This window comes from Patella vulgata, chromosome 9 (genome assembly GCF_932274485.2).
Source record: "Patella vulgata chromosome 9, xgPatVulg1.2, whole genome shotgun sequence".
In the NCBI taxonomy this organism is placed as follows: Eukaryota; Metazoa; Mollusca; class Gastropoda; family Patellidae; genus Patella; species Patella vulgata.
The window spans coordinates 45,047,625-45,070,387 of record NC_065887.2 but is presented as its reverse complement, the minus strand read 5'-3'; the positions used below and the strand labels follow the sequence as shown (position 1 = coordinate 45,070,387).

Sequence of the window (22,763 nt, the reverse complement as noted above, 5' to 3'; positions counted from 1 at the left end):
CCCAGTATATCAGCAACAAAACAATGTTCTACTTGTAACAATGGATGGATATCTAGATTATAACCAGAGTTGACATTTAGAAGATATAACAGTGTATATATTTTAGTGTTGAGGTAACTACGACACATACAGGTGTAGAATCAATACAGTTTATTGATCATCTAATGACAGTCATAGTTATAAGAGAATATAACTTGTCATTATTTACTATACTATCATCTTTATCATTGCTAGTGGTACTAGTACACTGTATATAGGTTACTGGTACTGATGGGGTGGAGGGACTAATACTGGTACTGCTGGGGAGAATAGTATTACCGTTACATTAACAGTAAGATTCATTGTGAGACCAGGAAAACAAGGGGTCACCCAGCGTATGCCACCCTATCTGATCCAGGAAGTGAACTGGGCCGACTCAATTATGTACAGGTCACAGATCGTAATGTAACAGCTTCACTTTAAAGTAGCTAAGTCTCTAACTCAATATCATCCAAAGTCTTCCACATTGAAAACACGATTTATTTGTCAATTTAAATCAACATTGATGTTGTGATCTTACCGGGAAAAGATGGGCTTCTGATATCCAATATTTAAGACTAAATAAACATTTTACCATTGGTAAACGAATCGTTTACCATAATGCATTTCAGCCCATTTGTAACAAGGGATTCAAAGAATGAGCCTAGACATATTCCACAAGCCATGTCAAACAGTGACGCCATATTCTTTTCTCAAGAGCATGCAGAATAAATACTATTGTAATAGACTGGAATAACCAGATTGACATTTGATTGAGATTTCTAGCGTATTTCGCCGAACATAACTGATTTGAAATCAGAGTAAAAACGGAAATGATTGAATGTAAATTAGTTTATATACATTCATATTATATTATTATAAGCATTGCACCCATTTTTGTCAATTTCTAGGTTCAAAATATTAGAGATTTAATCAGTAGCCTCACTGCACATGCCCACCCCCCACACTATCCATAGTCTCTGGATCTGCACTAGAAAAGGAACATCAGATGAAGCGATGGGATTTAGTCCGTATATTCCAGACATGCCGACGCTATTTTCCACCAAACGTCCTAACATGTGCGGCCAGGGAATATGCCAAATCAGACATCAAGATAAAGTGAACAATATTCAAAATTCCAAAATTTCATAGAGATGATTACTAGTGTTTTTTTGTATCAAAAACTTTTTGAATATTCTGTTATTTTATAACAGAGAAGATGCACAGTAATCCTAATTTAATAAATTGTGGTTTCCATCATTTTTGTTGTAATATAAAAAAAATGAATAATAAAAGAAATTGGATCGATGGGTTTCACTCATTTAATCTAACGTGCAGTACTTAAATTTAAAGGGATATTATCATGTTACAGCCATATTGGTTCAATCTTCCAATAAATAGGGAGTTGCTGTGGCTCAGTGATAGGATCCTGACTCACTAGCCTGGAGGTCTCGGGTTTCCTCCCAGTGTTGGCAAGAAAGTTACTTGGGATTTTCCGGTAGGGTTTTGCCTCGTCAGACGTGCAGATCGGAGGGCCTGATAAAGACAGCTTTCTAGTGTTTGGATGGGTTGAAAAACTGAGGTCGTGTGTACACATTGACGTACATGTTGACAGTTTCAATTCAATATAAAAGTAGACCGTTTAATATCTTATTTTTCTCATGTCTGGACAATTCAAATCCGTAATTTCAGTAATGCCTGTAAATTTCACATTACATGTTAACTTTTGTGACTAAAGTGACCGACTGATAGACATTTGGACAAGAGCAATATGACCCAATAATTTGTTATCAATATTTCAAAATCATAGCCCCTTCGTAATGCACTGACATGAGAAAGTCTGTTTTAACGATAAAGGTTAACTGATGGGAAACAACTTATTTTATAATAGATACATGTAGGTTAAATATGCCATTGATTGACCAGTTCTAACCTGACAACCTGTAGATTGTGGATGAGGTTTGGTGAATGATTGACAAATCAATAATATTAAATGAACAATGAATTTGACTGGAAAGAGGGTAATTGTATGGTATACATGACTTTCCATCAAAAAACACACCATGTTAAACAATTTCCTTCTTTCTTCAGGCAACAATATAAAGGTCAGTTGACGTAAATTATGGGGTGGCCAAATTAATCCAAATAATAGATTTGTCGGTCACATAATTCTATTTCTCAAGGAATATACCGGTATATGGCGGTATGGCGTGTATGGCGGTACTGCGTGTCACACGTGCAGTTCAGTGGTTCTATTTTGGCGATAAGTTCTTCAACTGTGAACATACTCTCAAAGCATGTCAAGTGTCCATGACTATTTATCATATCACAACCTGCATTGGTATTTGCATTTCAATATCCCCTACTTTTTTTGAAGAGTATATATAATTTAAGTCCAAAAGAACGACCTGTAAAAGGCAGATTTAGCTCTTAAACCTAGCTTATGTCGCCCTACGACGCGATAAAACTGACGGAGACTCGAAATCGGCGACTGGTTTACGATCAAGTGGAACTGATGAGTCGCCATCCACTTTCTCTGAGTCGCACATGTTGAGGGGCGGATGGGCGATTGCCCGAAGGGCCAGTCGGACAAAAAATGAAAAAAATAATTTTGTCCAATTCGTCTAAAAAAAAAACCTTTTTCTGCTGAACATTTTATGGGGGGGGGGGGGATTGGACCGGCCCATGGAGCGATGATGATCTTTTTGTATGTGGCTGGTGGCTTTAACGGGCCGTCACGCCATCACTGGAGTCTGGAATGGGCTGGTATAATAGACTTCATGAATTTCACTTTCGTCACTCTGTACCAATGTGTCTCGTGGCCTTCCATCACGGGAGGAATCAACTAGCGCTCCCATGTGATCAGTTGTGGCCCCGATTCTTCAACTGACGCTTGGCGAAATGAGCGCGCTTACGACTATGATCAACTGGTTGCTCGTGGTTGCATCCAGTCGTGGATAAATTCAGTCGTAGCGACATAAGTTGTCAGTTGCCGTTAGTCGCCGCCAGTTTCATCGTGCCGTAGGGCGACATAAGCTAGGCTTTACATAATGAATTTTTAAATATGGGTATACACAGAAAAAACACCAAACATTTTCATTTATATTTTTAATATGACATAGTTAAATTTCAGCAAATTTATATTTAAAAAAATAACAACAGGTATTTACATATGTTAATTAATTGTGTGTAGGTAAAAAATTATCACATATTTAAAACAGGATTATTTTCTCTTTATAACAGACTTATATTAAATCTTTTTGTATTTTCAAAATTTATTATAGAAGGCAGTGATCTGTATACACAACAAATACCTTTATATACAAATTGACATGAGATTGTCAGTTAAATGTTTTTAACTATTGTACATAAATTATCCTTATTGAGAAAACCTATTTTTAAAATGAAGAGTAAACTAAACCTGACTTTCTCATCACAAATATAACTTATAATTTTGACATCATCTAGTTTGATTTTTATTTTATTCCGACTTGGATATAGTTTTGTTACTTTTCTATTTATATTTACACTACAGTACGAAAGATAGGTTGCCAGGCAATGAAACATACGCCCACATCAGCTAAGTTGTCCGGACAGTCAACAAGGGTTGTCGCATATTTTTTCTTTTGTCAGTAATGAAAACATTCACAACACACTAAAATCTGATTACGAATAACAACCCATTAAGTAATTATCAAAAATCATTAGAATTTGTTTCAATTGTTTGTCTCATGACCTTAAACACTGTGTATAAATTTATATTAATATTAGACTCTAGCATGTCCACAAGATTTCTCAAGTGATCAAGGGCAATAACATCAGAAATCTTTGAAAATCAATGGGTTTGCTTGTCTCCTAACTTTAAACGTTGTGTATAAATTCAAAGTCAATCTGACAAATACACAATATGTCAGACATTTCGGTGAGCGGTACTATAACACAAACAAATCGTGAACCTGAATTTATCCTTATCACTCCTAAACTTTGACAAATAGAGAATTTACAAGCTTTCAGTGACAAACACAATAACTCATAAACAATTGCTAATATGGTTCCTCCTTTAACTAGACCAACAATTCAAGCAAGTTTTAAACAAAATGTTTACAAAAACTCAGGATCCAGCGTGGATGAATTTTTTTCTGGATTACCATCACAAAGAAATAGTTACTGCTTGAAAAAATAAACAAAATAAAAGAAGAAATTATCTGTATAATGTCATACGTACTTGTTAAAGGTCAGAGTATATGTACTTGTATAATGTCAGAGTATACGTACTTGTTTAATGAAAAGTGAGGTACATTTATGTAAAAAGAATTTGAATTATCATAACATTTATTATTCCTTTTTAAGTACAGAAGTTTGAATTTTCCAGTATGATAAGAACTGAAGTTTGAATTTTCCAGTATGATAAGAACTGAAGTTTGAATTTTCCAGTATGATAAGAACTGAAGTTTGAATTTTCCAGTATGGTAAGGGAAATTGCTGAATATAAAATCTGTATAATATGTGACCATCGAAATGGGTAGTAAGTAACAATTTGGCCATATTGAGTTATGCACATAATCACATTCCTTGGGTTCCATCCAAGCTTCATCTTGGTACCATTCCCAGCTCCACATCCAAACTGCACGCAGCGATCCATCTACGTCATACGTCATACGTCATTATGATCACTGCCCCGTATAGCCGCCATTTAAAACGCTCACATGATCATTTTGAGGCGGGACTTATCGACCGGACTACACAAAAGAGTAAAAATAACCCGAGCACGCACGTGTTTTATGTAAACACATGTCTTTAGCAAAATGTCAACTAAAGCGATACATAATATGTACTAGTGGGTTGCAATACATTCTTTGCCATTGTAAACTGTCTTTAGAGTTTCAATCTGTTTATCTTTCAAAACAAGGTTAGATACTCCTAAATTTGTCTTTGCAAACAAACCCGCCTCTGTGAAATTACCTTTTATGGGCGCCGCCATATTGAATAATTAGAGGACTATTTTGTGATTCGGCTTTGATTAGTTTGACATCTTTCATACACACAGCGGCTAAATCAACATATATAATTTCATTCAATATGACAATAGAAGAGAAATAAATACTTCTAAAAATTACTAAAAGCATACTCAGTGTTTTCGACTAAAATCGTCGATGTAGGAATTGAAATGTCGGGTAATTAGCTTAGGGCCTGTTCTCAGGCAAAGCTAGCTGTAGAAAGGCAGCCTAAGTTTGGGATGCTCCATATCGTGTTCGATGGCCAAGATAACGCCAAATACGTCCAGATCAATTTGAGAGTATTTCAAAACCAGTGGGTATGGTTGACAAATCATGCTTACGAAAACATCTTTAGGATTATATTTTCATCAAATCCATTCTTGGAATATATAAATGAAGCTTGTGAAGATCTGAGAGTTGACCAGAATATAGACCTATACGACTTACTACCTGTTTCCATGTGATGGGTCATATATATTAATTTCTAATTAAATTAATGATAAACATATTATAGTATTTAAACCTATATTTACAGATGAAATGGGGGTTCAATGTCCTTCTGTTCTACAACAGGACTAATAAACACGGTATATTTACATATGAAAGCAAAATATGAAATCAAAATGTTTTTAAAATAAAGTTTTGTGAAGCCAAAAAAAGAATTAAATAGCTTCTTATTAAAATAATTCATACAACAAGATAAGAGAGTAATATCAACCCCCTTCTATAGTTCTGACTGGAGTTATCTGATCTTGTTTAATAGAGTAATATCAACCCCCTTCTATAGTTCTGACTGGAGTTATCTGATCTTGTTTAAGAGAGTAATATCAACCCCCCTTCTATAGTTCTGACTGGAGTTATCTGATCTTGTTTAAGAGAGTAATATCAACCCCCCTTCTATAGTTCTGACTGGAGTTATCTGATCTTGTTTAAGAGAGTAATATCAACCCCCCTTCTATAGTTCTGACTGGAGTTATCTGATCTTGTTTAAGAGAGTAATATCAACCCCCCTTCTATAGTTCTGACTGGAGTTATCTGATCTTGTTTAATGAGCTGATTATATGATTTAGTAGTTTGTCAGAAGTTGATGTGGTTTCCTGACAGAAGACAATCACATCTTTACAATTCAATATAGTATGAATCAACTGGAGTTTAATTAACTTCCATTAATGCTTTAAATACACACATTTTATCAAAGTTTAGAGCAAGGAAGCAAAACAATAAATTATCCTTTAATACATCCATTTCTCTAAACCGGTCACAGTCCATGGCAGGAAAAACACTTCAATTGTGTATATCTACCATAAAGACCACTTAATCATAAATATATTAATTTACAAACTTTTCAATATATATATTATACGATACACAAATGTCTTTAAGTCTGATGAAACACAACTATATATAAACGAAGAAACACGACTGAATCGAAGTTTTCATCATCTCACATTTGAGATGAAATGTATTTGATTAAGTTTGTTCATTAAAATCACAATAAGTCCAGCTTGTTTTGTCCTTATTTTAAGTTCTGTTGGTTGCTGTCGTTTATGTCGGGATTCTGATTTTAAGATTTGAATTTCCAAAATAAATTCACGTTCGTGCCACTTCTTGAGTTCAGCATATGAATATGAATGAATCATTATCTGGAAAAGAAAAGAAATTGTTTTTGTTGAAGAGCCGTGTTTTTTCATTATGATGGTTATTACCCTAACCCTAACCCTACATGATGATGACAGGAAATGGATGTAAGATCATATAGTAATTGAAATTTAAGATAACAATAGAAGGAAAAAACCCAATTTGGAGTTTAATGTCTTTTGACCATTGTGCAGGAGTATATATACAAGAGCTGGCTGAAAAGTTTCAGCGCGAAAAGGATAGATCAATTGGGTTGAAACAAACCCTTGTTACCAACAAGTACAATCATTGAATGAAACACAGACATAAAACAACTGCAACTGTAGTGTGGCAATTAGCTGAAGATGCCGATAGTGATGGGGAGAATAGATGGTGAAAGGGAGATTGACCGATGATAAAATGCGATACATGTAGCGAACAGATGCTGATGATAAAATGCAATACATGTAGTGAACAGATGCTGATGATAAAATGCGATACATGTAGCGAACAGATGCTGATGATGAAATGCGATACATGTAGCGAACAGATACTGATGATGAAATGCGATACATGTAGCGAACAGATGCTGATGATGAAATGCGATACATGTAGCGAACAGATGCTGATGATGAAAAGTTACATACTTTAGTTTGTGCATTGATAATATGAAGCCCAACATCATTTACACCAATATGACAGCGACACTGATTCTAAAAAAAAAAATTAAAAAAATATTCTGAACAAATGAAACACTCATTGTTACAGTTTCATTTGGGCAATATCATTTTTAAAGTGAATGCACTAGACATAATAAATGTTTGTTTTGAAATATTAATCAGAAGTTTGTTAGTTTATATGACAACACTGGTTTTATCTTCAGGTGTAAAATTATTAATAAAAACAGATCTTCACATTATCATTTAATCACTAGGCATTAATCCTCTACCATTACTGGTTTTATCTTCAGGTGTAAAATTATTAATAAAAACAGATCTTCACATTATCATTTAATCACTAGGCATTACGTTCCTCTACCATTACTAGTTTCCTACAAGCACTACTTTCTACTAGCACTAGTTTCCTACAAGCACTAGTTTCCGACTAGCACTACTTTCCTACTAGCACTACATGTAGTTTCTGACTAGCACTACTTTCCTACTAGCACTACTTTCCTACTAGCACTACATGTAGTTTCTGACAAGCACTACTTTCCTACTAGCACTACTTTCTACTAGCACTACATGTAGTTTTTGACTAGCACTAGTATCCTACAAGCACTACTTTTCTACAAGCACTTCTGTCCTACAAGCACTAGTTTCCCACAAGCACTAGTTTCCTACAAGCGCTAGTTTCCTACTAGCACTAGTTTCCTACAAGCACTAGTTTCCTACAAGCACTAGTTTGTTACTGGCACTAGTTTCCCATTAGCACTACTTTCTGACTAGCACTAGTTTCCTACAAGCACTAGTTTCCCACTAGCACTACTTTCTTACTAGCTCTAGTTTCCTACAAGCACTAGTTTCCTACTAGCACTAGTTTCCTAGAAGCACTAGTTTGTTACTAGCCCTAGTTTCCCACTAGCACTACTTTCTGACAAGCACTAGTTTCTTACTAGAACTACTTTCTACTAGCACTATATGTAATTTCTGACTAGCACTAGATTCCTACAAGCACTACTTTCCTACAAGCACTAGTTTTCCACAAGCACTACTTTCCTACAAGCACTAGTTTCCCACTCGCACTAGTTTCCTACAAGCACTAGTTTGTTACTAGCATTAGTTTCCCACTATCACTAGTTTCCCACTAGCACTACTTTTCTACAAGCACTAGTTTCCCCACTAGCACTACTTTCTGATTGCACTAGTTTCTTACTAGCTCTAGTTTCCCACAAGCACTAGTTTCCTACTAGCACTAGTTTTCATACTAGCGCTAGTTTCCCATTAGCACTACTTTCTGACAGCACTAGTTTCCTAAAAGCACTAGTTTCCCACTAGCACTACTTTCCCGACTAGCACTAGTTTCCTACTAGCACTAGTTTCCTACTAGCACTAGTTTCCCACTAGTACTACAGTGGACTCTGTCACATCCGATTTCTGATCACTCCGGATTGCTGTGACATCCGACATGATTTTCATGTCCCGATATATTTCCTTATTACTTCAGCCAAAATATCGCTGGTAAATCCGGATTCTGTATGTTCTGGATTACGACATCAATCGGCCGCCCCATCACATAATTTCCATTGAATCGACACCGTATAATCCGTACTTCAAACGGTGGGTGTGAAGCATCCAATTATCGGTGAGATTAAAACTCAATGGGTGTGAAGCCAGAAAAGATTAACAAGCAATCACCAATCAATTATCGGTGAGATTAAAACTTGCAAGCGCCGGTCTGTGTTGATTACTTTGATAATGTTATAAATTCTTTGTTGATTATTTTACAATGCCCTTGGTATTTGATTTTAGTTACTCATGTCAAATACCGCGACATTATATAAAAATTGCCGCGATTGAAGAATCATTATACATTATTCAATTATTGTATTCAAAATGTCTGAACGTCCTGCAAAGCGTGCACGAACAGATTTGACATTAGATGTAAAGCGGCAACTTATAGCAGATTTCGAGAAAGTTCCACGACCTGCGCAGAAGGAATTAGCCGTTAAGCATTCTGGTGATTCGAAGCTACAATATAAAAATACTTCCGGTTTTCGAAGTTATAGTATTTCCGGTTTTGGAGTAAGCTCGGTATTTCGACACGCTGTGTGATCCGAAATATTGTAACGATCCCGTACGATGTCGGATGTGACAGAGTCCACTGTACTTTCTACTAACACTAGTTTCCTACAAGCACTAGTTTCCTACTAGCACTACTTCCCTACTAGCACTATTTTCATACAAGCATTACTTTCAACTAGCATTAGTTTCCTACAAGCACTACTTCTCTACAAGCACTATTTTCCTACTAGCACTACTTTCTACTAGCACTAGTTTCCTACTAACACTATTTTCCTACTAGCACTAGTTTCTACTAGTGCTGATATCAAGTAAAATTTTACGCATCGATGCATCAGACTCAAACATCGATTCTCGTATCGATGCATCGGGAATTTGCCGCCATTTTGTTAATCAAAAATTATAGAAATAACATTAGTATTCCTGATAGAAACATAAATTTCCCTAACATTATCATTAGGCCTATTATAGAAATGTCGATTTATTTGAATAAATTTATTTCCACAATATTCTTCTGTTATTTATTATGACATTAATATCGTCCGATTCACTTCAATTGACACTCGTTAGCCATTGTTCAAATTTGTTGCGAAGGCGTGAGGGGTGAGGTGATTACAAGAGTATTTTTTGCCGATGCATCGATAATACAAAAAAGGACCGAGAATCGAATCGGCGTCAGCCGAATCGATGCATCGGCGATGCATCGATAGTTGATATCAGCACTAACTAGCACTAAGCACTACTCTCTGGTTTTACTGTATAAATAAATATATCTTGAACCTTATTTTGACTGGTATTTATCTATACCATTGTGTTACTGTATACAATATTTTATATATATGAGGTGTGACAGTGTTATGTGGTACAATATACAGATAGAGGACTAATCATAATAAATGTAAAATTATTAACCTTGTGCTGAAGTAGGTTTCCTTCAAAGAAAGCTGAACCATAGACAGTTAATACATAGCACTTACTAAGAAATTTACGCTGTAATGTCTGAAATTAAATAACATAATAATATCTATTTATTTAATGCAGCATTATAAAGAGCTAACAATTCTCATTATAAAAGTTAACAAATAGATAATGTAAAGAGAATATACTTAAAATTTCTTTACTCTGATTCGATAAAACCTCATTACAAAGCACTGTAGCCTCAATTGTCAATCATTGTAACCGTTGTTACGATAATAAACAAAGTCTCGATTATCCATTTTTACTGTTAGTCGATGAACTGCAGATCGGATTCAAATCTGTTTAAAATCGTACCCATCAGATGACATAGTGTTGATTATGGTCTTGTCATGTTAATAAATGTCTAATCAATAATTTAGATAACATTTCAGTCCCAAAGAAAGACGTGCAATACACAGATTTAGCTAAATCTCTGTTTCAAACCTAAGATAGTCAAAAAACACACATTAATGTAAATTGATTTACATTTATGCTTTAAAACTTTTATAATAATTTCAAATCAGTTTTGTTTGGAGAAATATGTGAGCGGTCCAAAATGAATGGCAGTCGATCACATCTGCTTAGAGCAGTCTCCTTCGGAAGTATGGTTTGACATTTTCTTGCCTCGGTCATCATCATGGCAATTTGACGGGCGGTTTAAGTTCGTTTTTCATGATTTAAATGTTATTTCAAATCAAATTGTGATCTTAAGAGGATACACAAGCTAAAAAAGCAATTTTTCGTACAATCAGGGGCCATAATCCATGAAGTTATGGTCTGATACATGGAAAAAAGATCTTTGCAATATAAACCTATATGTCATCAAAATCAGATAAAAATTGTGACCTGTGACCGGACGAACTGACACATGGACATAGGCGACATCATAATACATCCACATGAAAATGTTGGCATATAAAAAGAAGACAACTTTCATGCAGATTCCACAAGAATTTGTTGTCATGTGAACAATTTGTTATTGTCAACTAAACTGTTGATTGTGGAATCTACAACTCTACTCATTCAATAGTTATATAACAAGTTCTACATAATCCTATCATCTTTAATACTTTAACAGACACACTAGAAGAATGGTATCGTTTAGATGAGGGTTTTCAGCCATGGAAAGTATGCATATAGTTTAGTTTCAAAACATCGTTTGATAATTGATAAAAATCGTTTAAGAATTACAAAAATGGTTTAGTTAGTACTATGGCTTAGTTTAATGGTAACAGGTTTAGTTTCTCCGAGAGGCGTTTATAAATGGACAACCCATTCACTTATTTATGGCGTTTATTTATTAAACGAGTCGTTCACTTTCCCAAGATACGTTGAAAAATCAACACACTGTTTACTTATCTACGGCCTTTCGTTTACTTTCCCGAGATACGTTGAAAAATCAACACACGATTAATTTATCTACGGCATTGAACTATTAGATGAACCTTTTAATTTCCCGCGAGCCGTTTATCTGATCGGTTCATTTTGATTACGATTAATGGCAGTGCGATAATCTCGCGAGAATGTACATTAGACTGGCGCTCAAAAAAAGTCACTGTCAATCTCTATAGACAAGTTGTCACCCATTTTCAGACAGCGTAATTACTTGATTGGGGGGCCCCTGTGCAACTTAGTTGATTATTGGGTACAGGTGTTAAATTTTGGTACTGATTCAAAATCCAAATTCCCAAAAAAGAAAAGGTATAAATAAAACAGAACATATATTTAGCTATGATAATCTAATAACAAAAACCAATTGTATGTATTTATCTGTATGTACACTAAACACTAAATACTAAAAACAATCACAAATAACAGCATGAATACTAAAAACACAACACTGGAAAACAATCACTGGTTTATTAATAAAGAAATAGCAGCATGCACAAAAAGAAATCAAAATTCGAAAACAATCAACGGATTTATATATAATTTTATGTGTTGATAATGTAAATGAACCATTTAAATCCTATACCACAGTCTGTTAAAATTGTTAATAAAAATCTGTGTCTTTAAAAATCTTCTGCTCAATCAAAATTCAGAGCCAAGCCAAACTAAGCCAGAGTTATTTTAGTATTCAAAATAAACGCAACTTTTATGTTGTGAAAGTCGTCTTTTAACTACGATTATCATATTATGTGTGAAATAGCTTTATTTAACGCCCGCTTCCACTGAGTTGATATCGCAGACAATTATCAAATTAGTCACTAATCTCCTCTTAATCAATATTCCCATAAACATTAATTACAGAAAAGGCCTGTGTATACACAGTATTATGAGCTATTCACCTTTTGATCAGCCGATTGTTATTTGGAATATAGGATGGAGTCATAAATGAACGTTATTACAGTATAGATTAATTATTTGATTGGTCTAATGCTATTGTTTATTAATTCCCACCTGTGGTCAAGTGCCTGGGTGCCTTTTGAAACCATGTTTTTGAATATACATGTTCGTAAGTACAGTATGGATCAATTTTTTGATTGGTCGAATGCTATTGTTTTATTAATTCTCACCTGTCTGGGTGCCATACAAAATCATGCCTTTGAATGTACAGTTGAGTCATAAATGTCCCTTTTTATTAACATTAATTATTTGATTGGTCGAATGCTATTGTTTTATAAATTTCTACCTGTAGTTACCTGCTGGGTGCGGGTCAGTTCATCCCACAACCATTTCACCTCGGACTGTTTCATCCCAACCTATTTTGGTTATCGGGCTGTTTCATCCCGGGCTGTTTCATTCCCCTTGTTATTATAATTAACTGAGTTGTACTTATCGTTAAATAAACTGTTAAACACTTACTTATTGTTACATAAACAATAATGTATGAAATAAATAAGTTTTACTCGTTGATTACTGATCACGACTGAGATTAGTTCAACACTGTATATTCGTATTGTTTGTTAATTGGCGTTATGATTTTAGATTTTAGGTCAGTTCACCAATGTTTTTGTAGTAAAGTATATTTGTATTGTTTTTATAATTGCCGTTACGATTTTAGATTAGTTCACCGATGTTTTTGTAATAAAGTATACTCATATTGTTTGTTAGTTTATGATGTCTATCTAACATCATTTATCTTCATTATAAAAAAGGTATTTTATAATTACATATTGACAGCTTAATCACTCGCCAAAATACATCATGGACTCTTTAAGTATTCAGTGCATAGACCAGCTCCAGAAAAGGGGCTAAATTTTGGATGTTTGTGTTGTGTCCAGTTCACTGACATTTAATTGGCTGGTATGCTAAATCAAAACAACAAAGTCAAGTACTGTAGTAGTGTGTATTTTAGTACAGAATTTGAAAATACTTAACTAGATAAAATTTAAATTGCGCATTTCATTTGAAAATTAAAGTAACATTTCTTAAACTGTCATTTTAAATATGGTGAATTAACTTAATGATGAAGTTGAAGTTGATAGATAACAGCTTAACACTGTTACATATGGAGACTGTATATAACCTTTATTTAACCAACCCAATACATAACATATTCTTTTTATTCAAGGAAGAACACAGATACCAGACCAGAGCTGTTATTTTAATTTGAGGGGGCTCATTTCATCCGGTCCTGATTTTTATATGACTACATGTTCTTGTGGATGTATACTGCTGTCGCCACTGTCCATTTGTCCGGCCATAATTTGTTTGTGGACACTCAACAGGTCACAATTGTTATCCGATGTTGACAGAACTTGAAATATGGGCATATCTCCCAAAGATCTTGGTTTCTTTGGATATTGGCATGTACCAGACCGGGTCTCGTTTTTAGCTTGTGGATCCTCTAGAGGTCACAATTTTCATCCACTTATATATTTATATCCCAAAGATCTGGGTTCCTAATGTTCATACTTCAGACCGTAACTTTCTGGATTATGACCACTGATTGTACAAAAAACCGCCTTTTTGTTAGCTTGTTCTGTCCATCTAATGAAGATGGACATATGCCATACAGTGTGCTATGAGAGAAATTTTGCCCAGGCAGCTGCACCATGGCTTACAAGTTATATCAAATTCCTACTGCCAAGGGATCTTTTACGTGCACGCTAATGTATACCCTGGCAGTCGGTTTTGGTAACATCCAAACGACTGGACGGCTATCCTTGTCAGTCCTTCCGTCCGGCACCACTGACAAGGGGAAGCCAGGCCGGAAAATCCCAACAAACTTTCTCGACCAATGTAGGGATCGAACATACGACCTCAGGGCTAGCGAGCCAGTGTCTTACCCACTTAGCAACCGTGGCTCTCAACAATACTGATGATCAATAAAAATGTAGACATTTTAGAATGTTTGGGAGCTTTTGTATACAATTTGTTCATGTCTTGTGTATTTGTATAATTATGTACAGGTATAATATGTATCTTTGCTTACTGCATGTATCTTTCTATTATTTTTATTTGTATATGCACATAACCTTGTAATTTTTTTATATGCAATAAAGTTTCTTCTATTACATCAAATTTAAAATATAAAAAGCTCAGTATAACTTTATGTAATATTTGAATCAAATGTTATTTTTATTTATTAAATTTTTATTTTACTTTTGTTTTTTTTCTACATTTAATTGGAATGTGAATTAAGTCTCATATAGAAACTGATCCAAACCCATCTAAATATAGAGCAGTGTAATATGATACTTAGCATGCTCTAAACACCACAACATATTGTCTTTGACAAGTTGATGACAAGATTCTCTTCAACAGAACTGTATTGTCTGTGGGGGTCGCATTCCTAGATTTGAGGAAAAATGGCTAATTTCCACTTAGTCCAAGCACTGTATTACCCAATAATCAACTAAATTGCACAGGGGCCCCATATCAAGTAATTACGCTGTCTGAAAATGGGCGACAGCTTGTCTATAGAGAGTGACAGTGACTTTTATTGAGCGCCAGTCTAATGTACAGTATCGCGAGATTATCGCACTGCCATTAATCGTAATCAAAATGAACCGATCAGATAAACGGCCCGCGGGAAATTAAAAGGTTCATCTAATAGTTCAACGCCGTAGATAAATTAATCGTGTGTTGATTTTTCAACGTATCTCAGGAAAGTAAACGAAAGGCCGTAGATAAGTAAACAGTGTGTTGATTTTTCAACGTATCTTGGGAAAGTGAACGACTCGTTTAATAAATAAACGCCATAAATAAGTGAATGGGTTGTCCATTTATAAACACCTCTCGGAGAAACTAAACCTGTTACCATTAAACTAAGCCATAGTACTAACTAAACCATTTTTGTAATTCTTAAACGATTTTTATCAATTATCGAACGATGTTTTGAAAGTAAACTATATGCATACTTTCCAGAGCTGAAAACCCTGTTCTAAACGATACCATTCTTCTAGTGTGTCTGTTAAAGTATTAAAGATGATAGGATTATGTAGAACTTGTTATATAACTATTGAATGAGTAGATAAATAAAAAAACGCCATAAATAATTGAACGGGTCGTCCATTTATAAACGCTTCACGGAGAAACTAAACCCCTCTCGGAGAAACTAAACCCCTCTCGGAGAAACTAAACCCGTTAACATTAAACTCAGCCATAGTACTAACTAAACCATTTTTGTAATTCTTAAACGATTTTTATCAATTATCGAATGATGTTTTGAAAGCAAACTATATGCATATTTTCCAGTGCTAAAACCCCCCGTTCTAAACGATACCATTCTTCTAGTGACAAATCAAGCTTACTACAATGGAACACATCCACAGTTCAGACATTTATCTGAATGTGTTAACTTTCTACTTACCATATGATTTCGTTCTTTACCCAAAATCTGGTCCCGATTATTATATTCTCTCAGTATTTTATTGGTTATAGAGGCTCCTTTAGCTTTCAGTACAACAGCTGGGACTAACTGTTTCATATTCTTATCACTAATAATACAATAAACACTTTCTCATTACAATATACTGTATCAAACAAAAAACGTATTAACTAAATCAATCAGAGACATTAAAGATAACTTACAGTTCTTTGATAAAATATAGATTGTCATGACTCATGACCCAATTAATGGATTATAATTACAATAACTTACTTTGATAAAATGACACAGATAGTAGTTTTGGTTGATGGAACAGGCTGAGACAGGCCTTGATAGAATAGATTGACACAGGCCTTGATAGAATAAGTTGACACAGGCCAACCTACTTTGATAACATAGCTCCATTTACTTTGACAGAATAGACAGAGACATGACTTACTTTTAACAGAATAAACTGAGACATGACTTACTTTTAACAGAATAAACTGAGACATGACTTACTTTGATAAAATAGATTGTGCCATGATTTACTTTGATAGAATAGATTTCGACATGACTTACTTTGATAGAATAGATTTAACTGCAGAAGATTCTTGTTCTCCATACCACAAACAGAACAAAATTGAGGCAAATGTAAGAACATCATGGTCGGTACATGGATAAAAAGCATTAATATAGTTATCATAGGCTTCATGAAATAACATCTTAATGGCTTCAGGATGGGTCAACTGAAATTAAACCAAGAAAGATTAAAGTCAGATCCACAGAATCCTATTCCTTTAAAGTGAGAGACACACTAGGTCAATCATTCGGCAGAAAAGTTCGCGTATAGTGTCTCAAGTCGTAATTTGTTTTTGGATGAAAGATGCGCTGGAAATAAAATGTGTTTGATATTTGCGGTCGAAATATTTTTATTCACCGTGTTTATAATCTCTGAGTATGTCCAATTCGTTGAGACATCGCCCGATTGTAGAATTCAATAGCCAATCACTGATGTTGGGAAAGTCACATGCTTTTTTGACGACAAAATGGTGACTACCACGACTTCACATAATCACCAACGTCTTCCTAGGTCAATTCTCGACTGTGTGTCTCGAAGACGGATCCCGGTTTTCGTTCAGCCACTCTTATTCTCCCACCAACGCATTCGGCATAAAATCAAAAACTTCCCAGTTCCCACTGCTGCAGTTATTGTCTGTTTCTTGGTCGCTGCCATGTTTAATCATGGAAGTGAAAGGTGAGGCAATCAACTGGTGAATGCGATCAGCTGTAATTTAAGCAGAAATTTCAGCGGATCTACGATGACTCAGTTAGTCTCACTGTGTTGGCTGAGAAAGTTGGTCAGGACTTTCCGGAGTGGTTCCTTCTTGTCAGTGGTGCAGGACAGATGGCCTGGCAAGGATAGTGTCTAATCATTCAGGCCTCTGGCACACATTGGCATGCATGTAAAAGAAGCCTTGGTAAAATTACCCTCATAGCACACTGTAAGGCTATTGCCCGCCTTCATTAGCCCAGAAAAGTATGTCAAATCTCATTTCATTTCTTTAAAGATACATAATGTAAAATTTAGATAAAGAGCTGACCGTGTTTGCTATAATAGTCCAAAAATAGATAATGTAAAATGAATATACTGAAAATTTCATTCAATTTACTTTATTCTGAGACAAGTTATCAATGTTTGTAGTTGTAAAAAGATGTGTTTATTATCGTAACCATGGTACTGGTATATACGAGTTTTAGCCTCGCTTCTCCATTTCTAAATTAAATCATTAAATGGCCGATTCATTCTAATCTACTTAAAATCTCAAGCATTCGATGGCATCGACAGTTAATTATGGTCTTCTCATTTAAGGCCTAAAGAAAGACCTACCATGGGCAGATTTAGCTCTTGAATAATATATGTTTAAATGATATAGTATATTTGTTGTCAGGGATTTTAACAGAACATTATATGCTAGTTGTTAGCAGAAGACACTACTACTGGCTACAACATACTTACCTTTTTCTCTCTTTCTACACTAATTTTAGCATTTCTGCGCCATTTTAAAACTGGTTCCTCATCTGTAGCCGAATTAGTTAACATATGAACAGTTCTATTCCACATCTTGAGTTGTTGAGTCGGTTTATGTTCTGGTCTCAGTTGTAATTCTGTAATATTAGGGGACGAGAACCGATGCAGATTAAGAATTTATAGCTTATATAGCTTTGTGCTAAAGCCAAGGGCAATACAGTTGACAAATGGAAATGGAATGGGGTTTAACGTCCTACTGTTCTGCTCCAAACTGGGCTAATGAAGACGGACATATGCCATACAGTGTGCTATGAGGGAAATTTTGCCCAGACAGTGCCACTACGACCTACTCTTATATCGAATTCCTCATTTTTTTGTCCCATCCGAATGACTAGATAGCTATCCTTGTCAGGCCCTCCCTCCTGCATCACTGACAAGGGGGAACCAGTCCGGAAAATCTGGATGAACTTTCTCAGCCAATGCAGGGATCGAACACCCAACCTCCAGGCTAGCGAGCCAGCGTCTTACCCACTTTACCACCGTGACCCCCCAATACAATTGAGACTTGACAGTTTAACCAAAAGTAATCTAACTAAAATAAGATTATGTTTTTTACACTTGACAGTAATACTGTCATTTTATCAGATATCGTAACCAGCTTGGCTATAATTCAATTATTACCTGAGTAATAAAAGGAAAGGTGACTATAATTCAATTATTACCTGAGTAATAAAAGGAAGGATGATTACCTAAGTAATAAAAGGAAAGGTGACTATAGATCAATTATTACAAGGATACTTACGTAAACTAGGAGAACATGTCCATATTGTAAAAATATCTTTATAAATTTCTAGTGGCAGATCAAACTCCTGTAATAAAATAATTCATGATTGCATTCAAAATATACATACTATACATCAACTCAAACATATTTTTATAGTTACCTTATGTGAAAAGATAGAAATACATTAAATATAATCAAATTTATATGAATTAAGATGCTAAACTGACAAAACATAAAAAAAAGTTAATTCACCTCTAACATTAATTCACATAACTGTTGTACTGTTGTATGATGACCTGCTGGTAGTTTCACTAGTTTTACTGATTTATCCATTAAATATATCTGTATAGTCATACTCTATTAAAATATAACATTCATGGAGAATCATACCAACAATATTTGTAAATTGGTTATCACCACGGAAACATCAGCCAAATATCTATCAATTGACATAAAAAAGACCTTGATTTGTTGGCTATTTACGTCTGAATTAGATTCGTTTAATTCTGTGCTATTTTAATATTTTAATATATACACCAATTGTGTAAACTATGAAATTCAGAAGATAGACTTACAACCTGAAAATCATATAAAGGTCAAATAAAGTCTATGAAATAGACTTCAATATTCTATTTACAGCAACAATTTATTATGTTAAAATTTGTCTGTTTCAAATGTTTATCATTAATCATCTCTATTATTTTATAAATGTGTAAATTTTTCTTTTTTTACTTTGAACATTTGTGATCTATTTACTTTATGAATTCATGTGTTTACCATTTGTTTATTTTAAAGTGCTACACAATATTTTAAGCATTTTTCCTAAATTCTATCCAGATGATCACCCTTATTGTTAAAATTATTGACTTTCTAACTTGATAAACTATCAACTGGTAAACTATCTGCATTCAGAAGATAACCACCGTCGAAACAAGTCCCTTAGTTTTTTTGTCTGCAGGTTTGCCTTATCAGTTTTGTTTTGCATGAGCAGCCTTTGTGGAAATGGCACTGAACATAAAATTCTTAAATGACCTGAATTCCAACAACCAATTAATCGCTAAGTCCATATTGACAGTCTTTGTGGCCTCAACCTTCCTGAGAAAAATTTGAAAATTTATCAGCCGCAAATAATAATCGATGCCCGAAAAATGCTGCACAAAGCAGAGTGGCTCCAGATAAAATGTTTTAATCCATAGGCAATTCAGTAAAACTTTGCGGTATTCAATTAAGAGAAAAGTAAAATTAGTGTTTTATTAGATTTCAGACACTTTATTTTGCCAACTAGATATGTTAAATTTTGTTCTTACTTTACCTGTCTGTCTGAAAAGTCTGACAGTTAAGGGGACAGCTGGCTGGCTCGTACGCCTATGATTATACTATGACCGGTAAATATATCTGTATAATCATCATACTCTATAACAATATAACATACAGGGTAAAAACACAACCCTTAGCTAATAGATAAGTGGTTTCTAATTTTAAAATGTGAGCATATTGTGAGTAAATATTAATATTTAACAACTGAACAATAATTGATGACTTACAGGTTGTATTTGTGCTTCTCGAATAAAATTCATGACTTCTTCATGTCGCCTGTTTCTATCTGGTGCCTGTAGACATATATCTAGAGCAGTTTTACCCTCACAATCTCTAGCATTCTATAAAAACATTAAATCATCATATAGGTATACAAAACAAAACAATACCATGGAATATATCATCAAATAAACCACTTCTACCAACCAATCTCTCAGACATCAGATTTACCACATTGATAGATCGACCGAGTATCAGGTAACTTACCACATTGATAGATCGATTGAGTATCAGGTAACTTACCACATTGATAGATCGATTGAGTATCAGGTAACTTACCACATTGATAGATCGATTGAGTATCAGGTAACTTACCACATTGATAGATTGATTGAGTATCAGGTAACTTACCACGTTGATAGATCGATTGAGTATCAGGTAACTTACCACATTGATAGATCGATTGAGTATCAGGTAACTTACCACATTGATAGATTGATTGAGTATCAGGTAACTTACCACGTTGATAGATCGATTGAGTAGTAGTGATTTGGCAACCTGTGGATAACCCTTCTTGGCAGCCATATGTAAAGGTGTACTATCATTTCTATCGGATAGGTTAGGTGAACAACCTAACTCTAATAGAGCAGAAACAACATCAGCCTTACCATACCTAAAATATATTATACATTATTTCTTCTTTCTTCATATCTAACCTCACTCAATTTGATGTATTGATTTATTGAAAGAATGGGTATCAGACTAAATTCATAATGTCAGATTCACAGATAAAGAATGTTGAAATGTAACTGATTTTGTTATTAATAGTTTAATTTTAAACCAACCAGTAGTTGCTATGTAAGATTTTGCTAGAGATGGACAGAGAAAAAGCTACAAAAAGGGGACATTTGGCAAGAGATGGACAAAGAAAAAGCTACAAAAAGGGGACATTTGGCAAGAGTTTGACAAAGAAAAAGGTACAAAAAGGGGACATAATCCAGAATGTTACAATCTAACCCGCTTCAATATCAAAACTAACTAAGGTCTTTGGGATATAGACATACATTTTAAGTTTCAACAAAATCGGTTCAAAATTGTGACCTCTAGAGGATTCAGAAACTTTGTATTACATACTTTTACACTATATGTGGCCATTTTGTTTGACAGTTTCACCCAGATTTTCACAAAATTTGAACTCAACCATCACTATGGTTCAACAGTGATATTTTGAAACAGTTTTTTTAAATCGTATAAAAATTGTGACCTCTAGAGAGTCCACACGATAAAAATATGATTCTCTGTACAATCGGGGCCATAATCCAGTAAGTTACAATCTGATATACGCAAATATCGATAGGAACCAAGACCTTTGGGTTCTAAACACATATTTTAAGTTTCATCAAAATCTGATAAAAATTGTGACCTGTAGAGTGTCCACAAACAAAATGTGAACGGACAGATGGACGTACAGGGGTTCAAGTATTTAATTGCACTGCTCACCAAGCTCCATAGTGTATTGGTGCCCATGATATGGAATCTTTTTTGGAATGATGTTGACCATGTTGAATAAGATCTTTAATACCCAAAACATCTCCTTTCGCTGCTAGATTATGTACAGGGTATTTATCACGCCAACCCAATTCTCTGTAAATTATATGTAAATGAGGTAGATTTATGGTAATGATAATATTGATGAGGAAGAAGCAATGTTTACAGTCAATGTTTATAAATGTATGGATTAAAGGTACATACTGTGGAGCACTATTTCTTCTGTCTGTATTATTTAAAATAATTCCCTGATCCCAGAATCTATTAATCACAACACAATTAGCCTAAAACAAATAACAAATACATGTATATAACATTTTAATCAATTTTAATGCTCTGACCTTAATATTTAGTTGTGAAGACTTGCTAGCTATGCAGTTTCTACGACACTAGCGGACAAGGTTGAAAAACACAACACAGCAGAGTGTGGCAAGGGTGACGCACTAACAAGGGTTTAGACCTTGGGGAGGGGTGGAGGCCTCCTCCCCCAAGAATAATTGGAATTTGTTCAACTCTGTAGCTGACTTTGCCACCAAGTTGTGTATATAGAACTGCAGTGATCAAGTTCTTTAACACAGGTTACACAGTAGGCTCAATAGCCACCTCACACCCCAGAAAAACAAGCAGTTGCCATGCAAGATATGCCCACATTTTGCAAGAGATGGACAGAGAACATGCTCTAAAAAGAAGCGATTTTTCGTATGATCAGGGGCTATAATCCAGGAAGTTATGGTCTGATATGTGTGAATATTTACAAGAACCTAGATCTTCGGGATAT

At 34.7% G+C, this 22,763-nt stretch overlaps 1 protein-coding gene across 1 annotated transcript; it reads right to left on the bottom strand.

The window, feature by feature from the left end:
- Positions 1 to 3,145: 3,145 nt before the first annotated feature.
- On the bottom strand, positions 3,146 to 20,865 carry LOC126807760 (krev interaction trapped protein 1). The gene is made up of 10 exons (XM_056103129.1): positions 20,849 to 20,865; positions 20,446 to 20,559; positions 19,154 to 19,258; positions 18,920 to 18,986; positions 18,106 to 18,254; positions 16,668 to 16,834; positions 16,089 to 16,215; positions 10,286 to 10,372; positions 7,280 to 7,345; positions 3,146 to 6,658 (listed from the first exon to the last, which is right to left on the bottom strand). Exons 2-10 carry the CDS (start codon positions 20,476 to 20,478, stop codon positions 6,455 to 6,457), a joined length of 1,005 nt encoding a protein of 334 aa, XP_055959104.1. The 5' UTR covers positions 20,479 to 20,559; positions 20,849 to 20,865; the 3' UTR covers positions 3,146 to 6,454.
- Between the last annotated feature and the right edge of the window lie 1,898 nt (positions 20,866 to 22,763).

Coding starts and splice junctions, on each gene's coding strand:
- LOC126807760 (XM_056103129.1), bottom strand. CDS start 20,478: ATGAATTTTATTCGAGAAGCACAAATACAACCT. Junction 10,373..16,088: donor GTAAAGAACGAAATCATATG/GTAAGTAGAAAG, acceptor ATTTAATTTCAG/ACATTACAGCGTAAATTTCT. Junction 6,659..7,279: donor TTATCAATGCACAAACTAAA/GTATGTAACTTT, acceptor TTTCTTTTCCAG/ATAATGATTCATTCATATTC.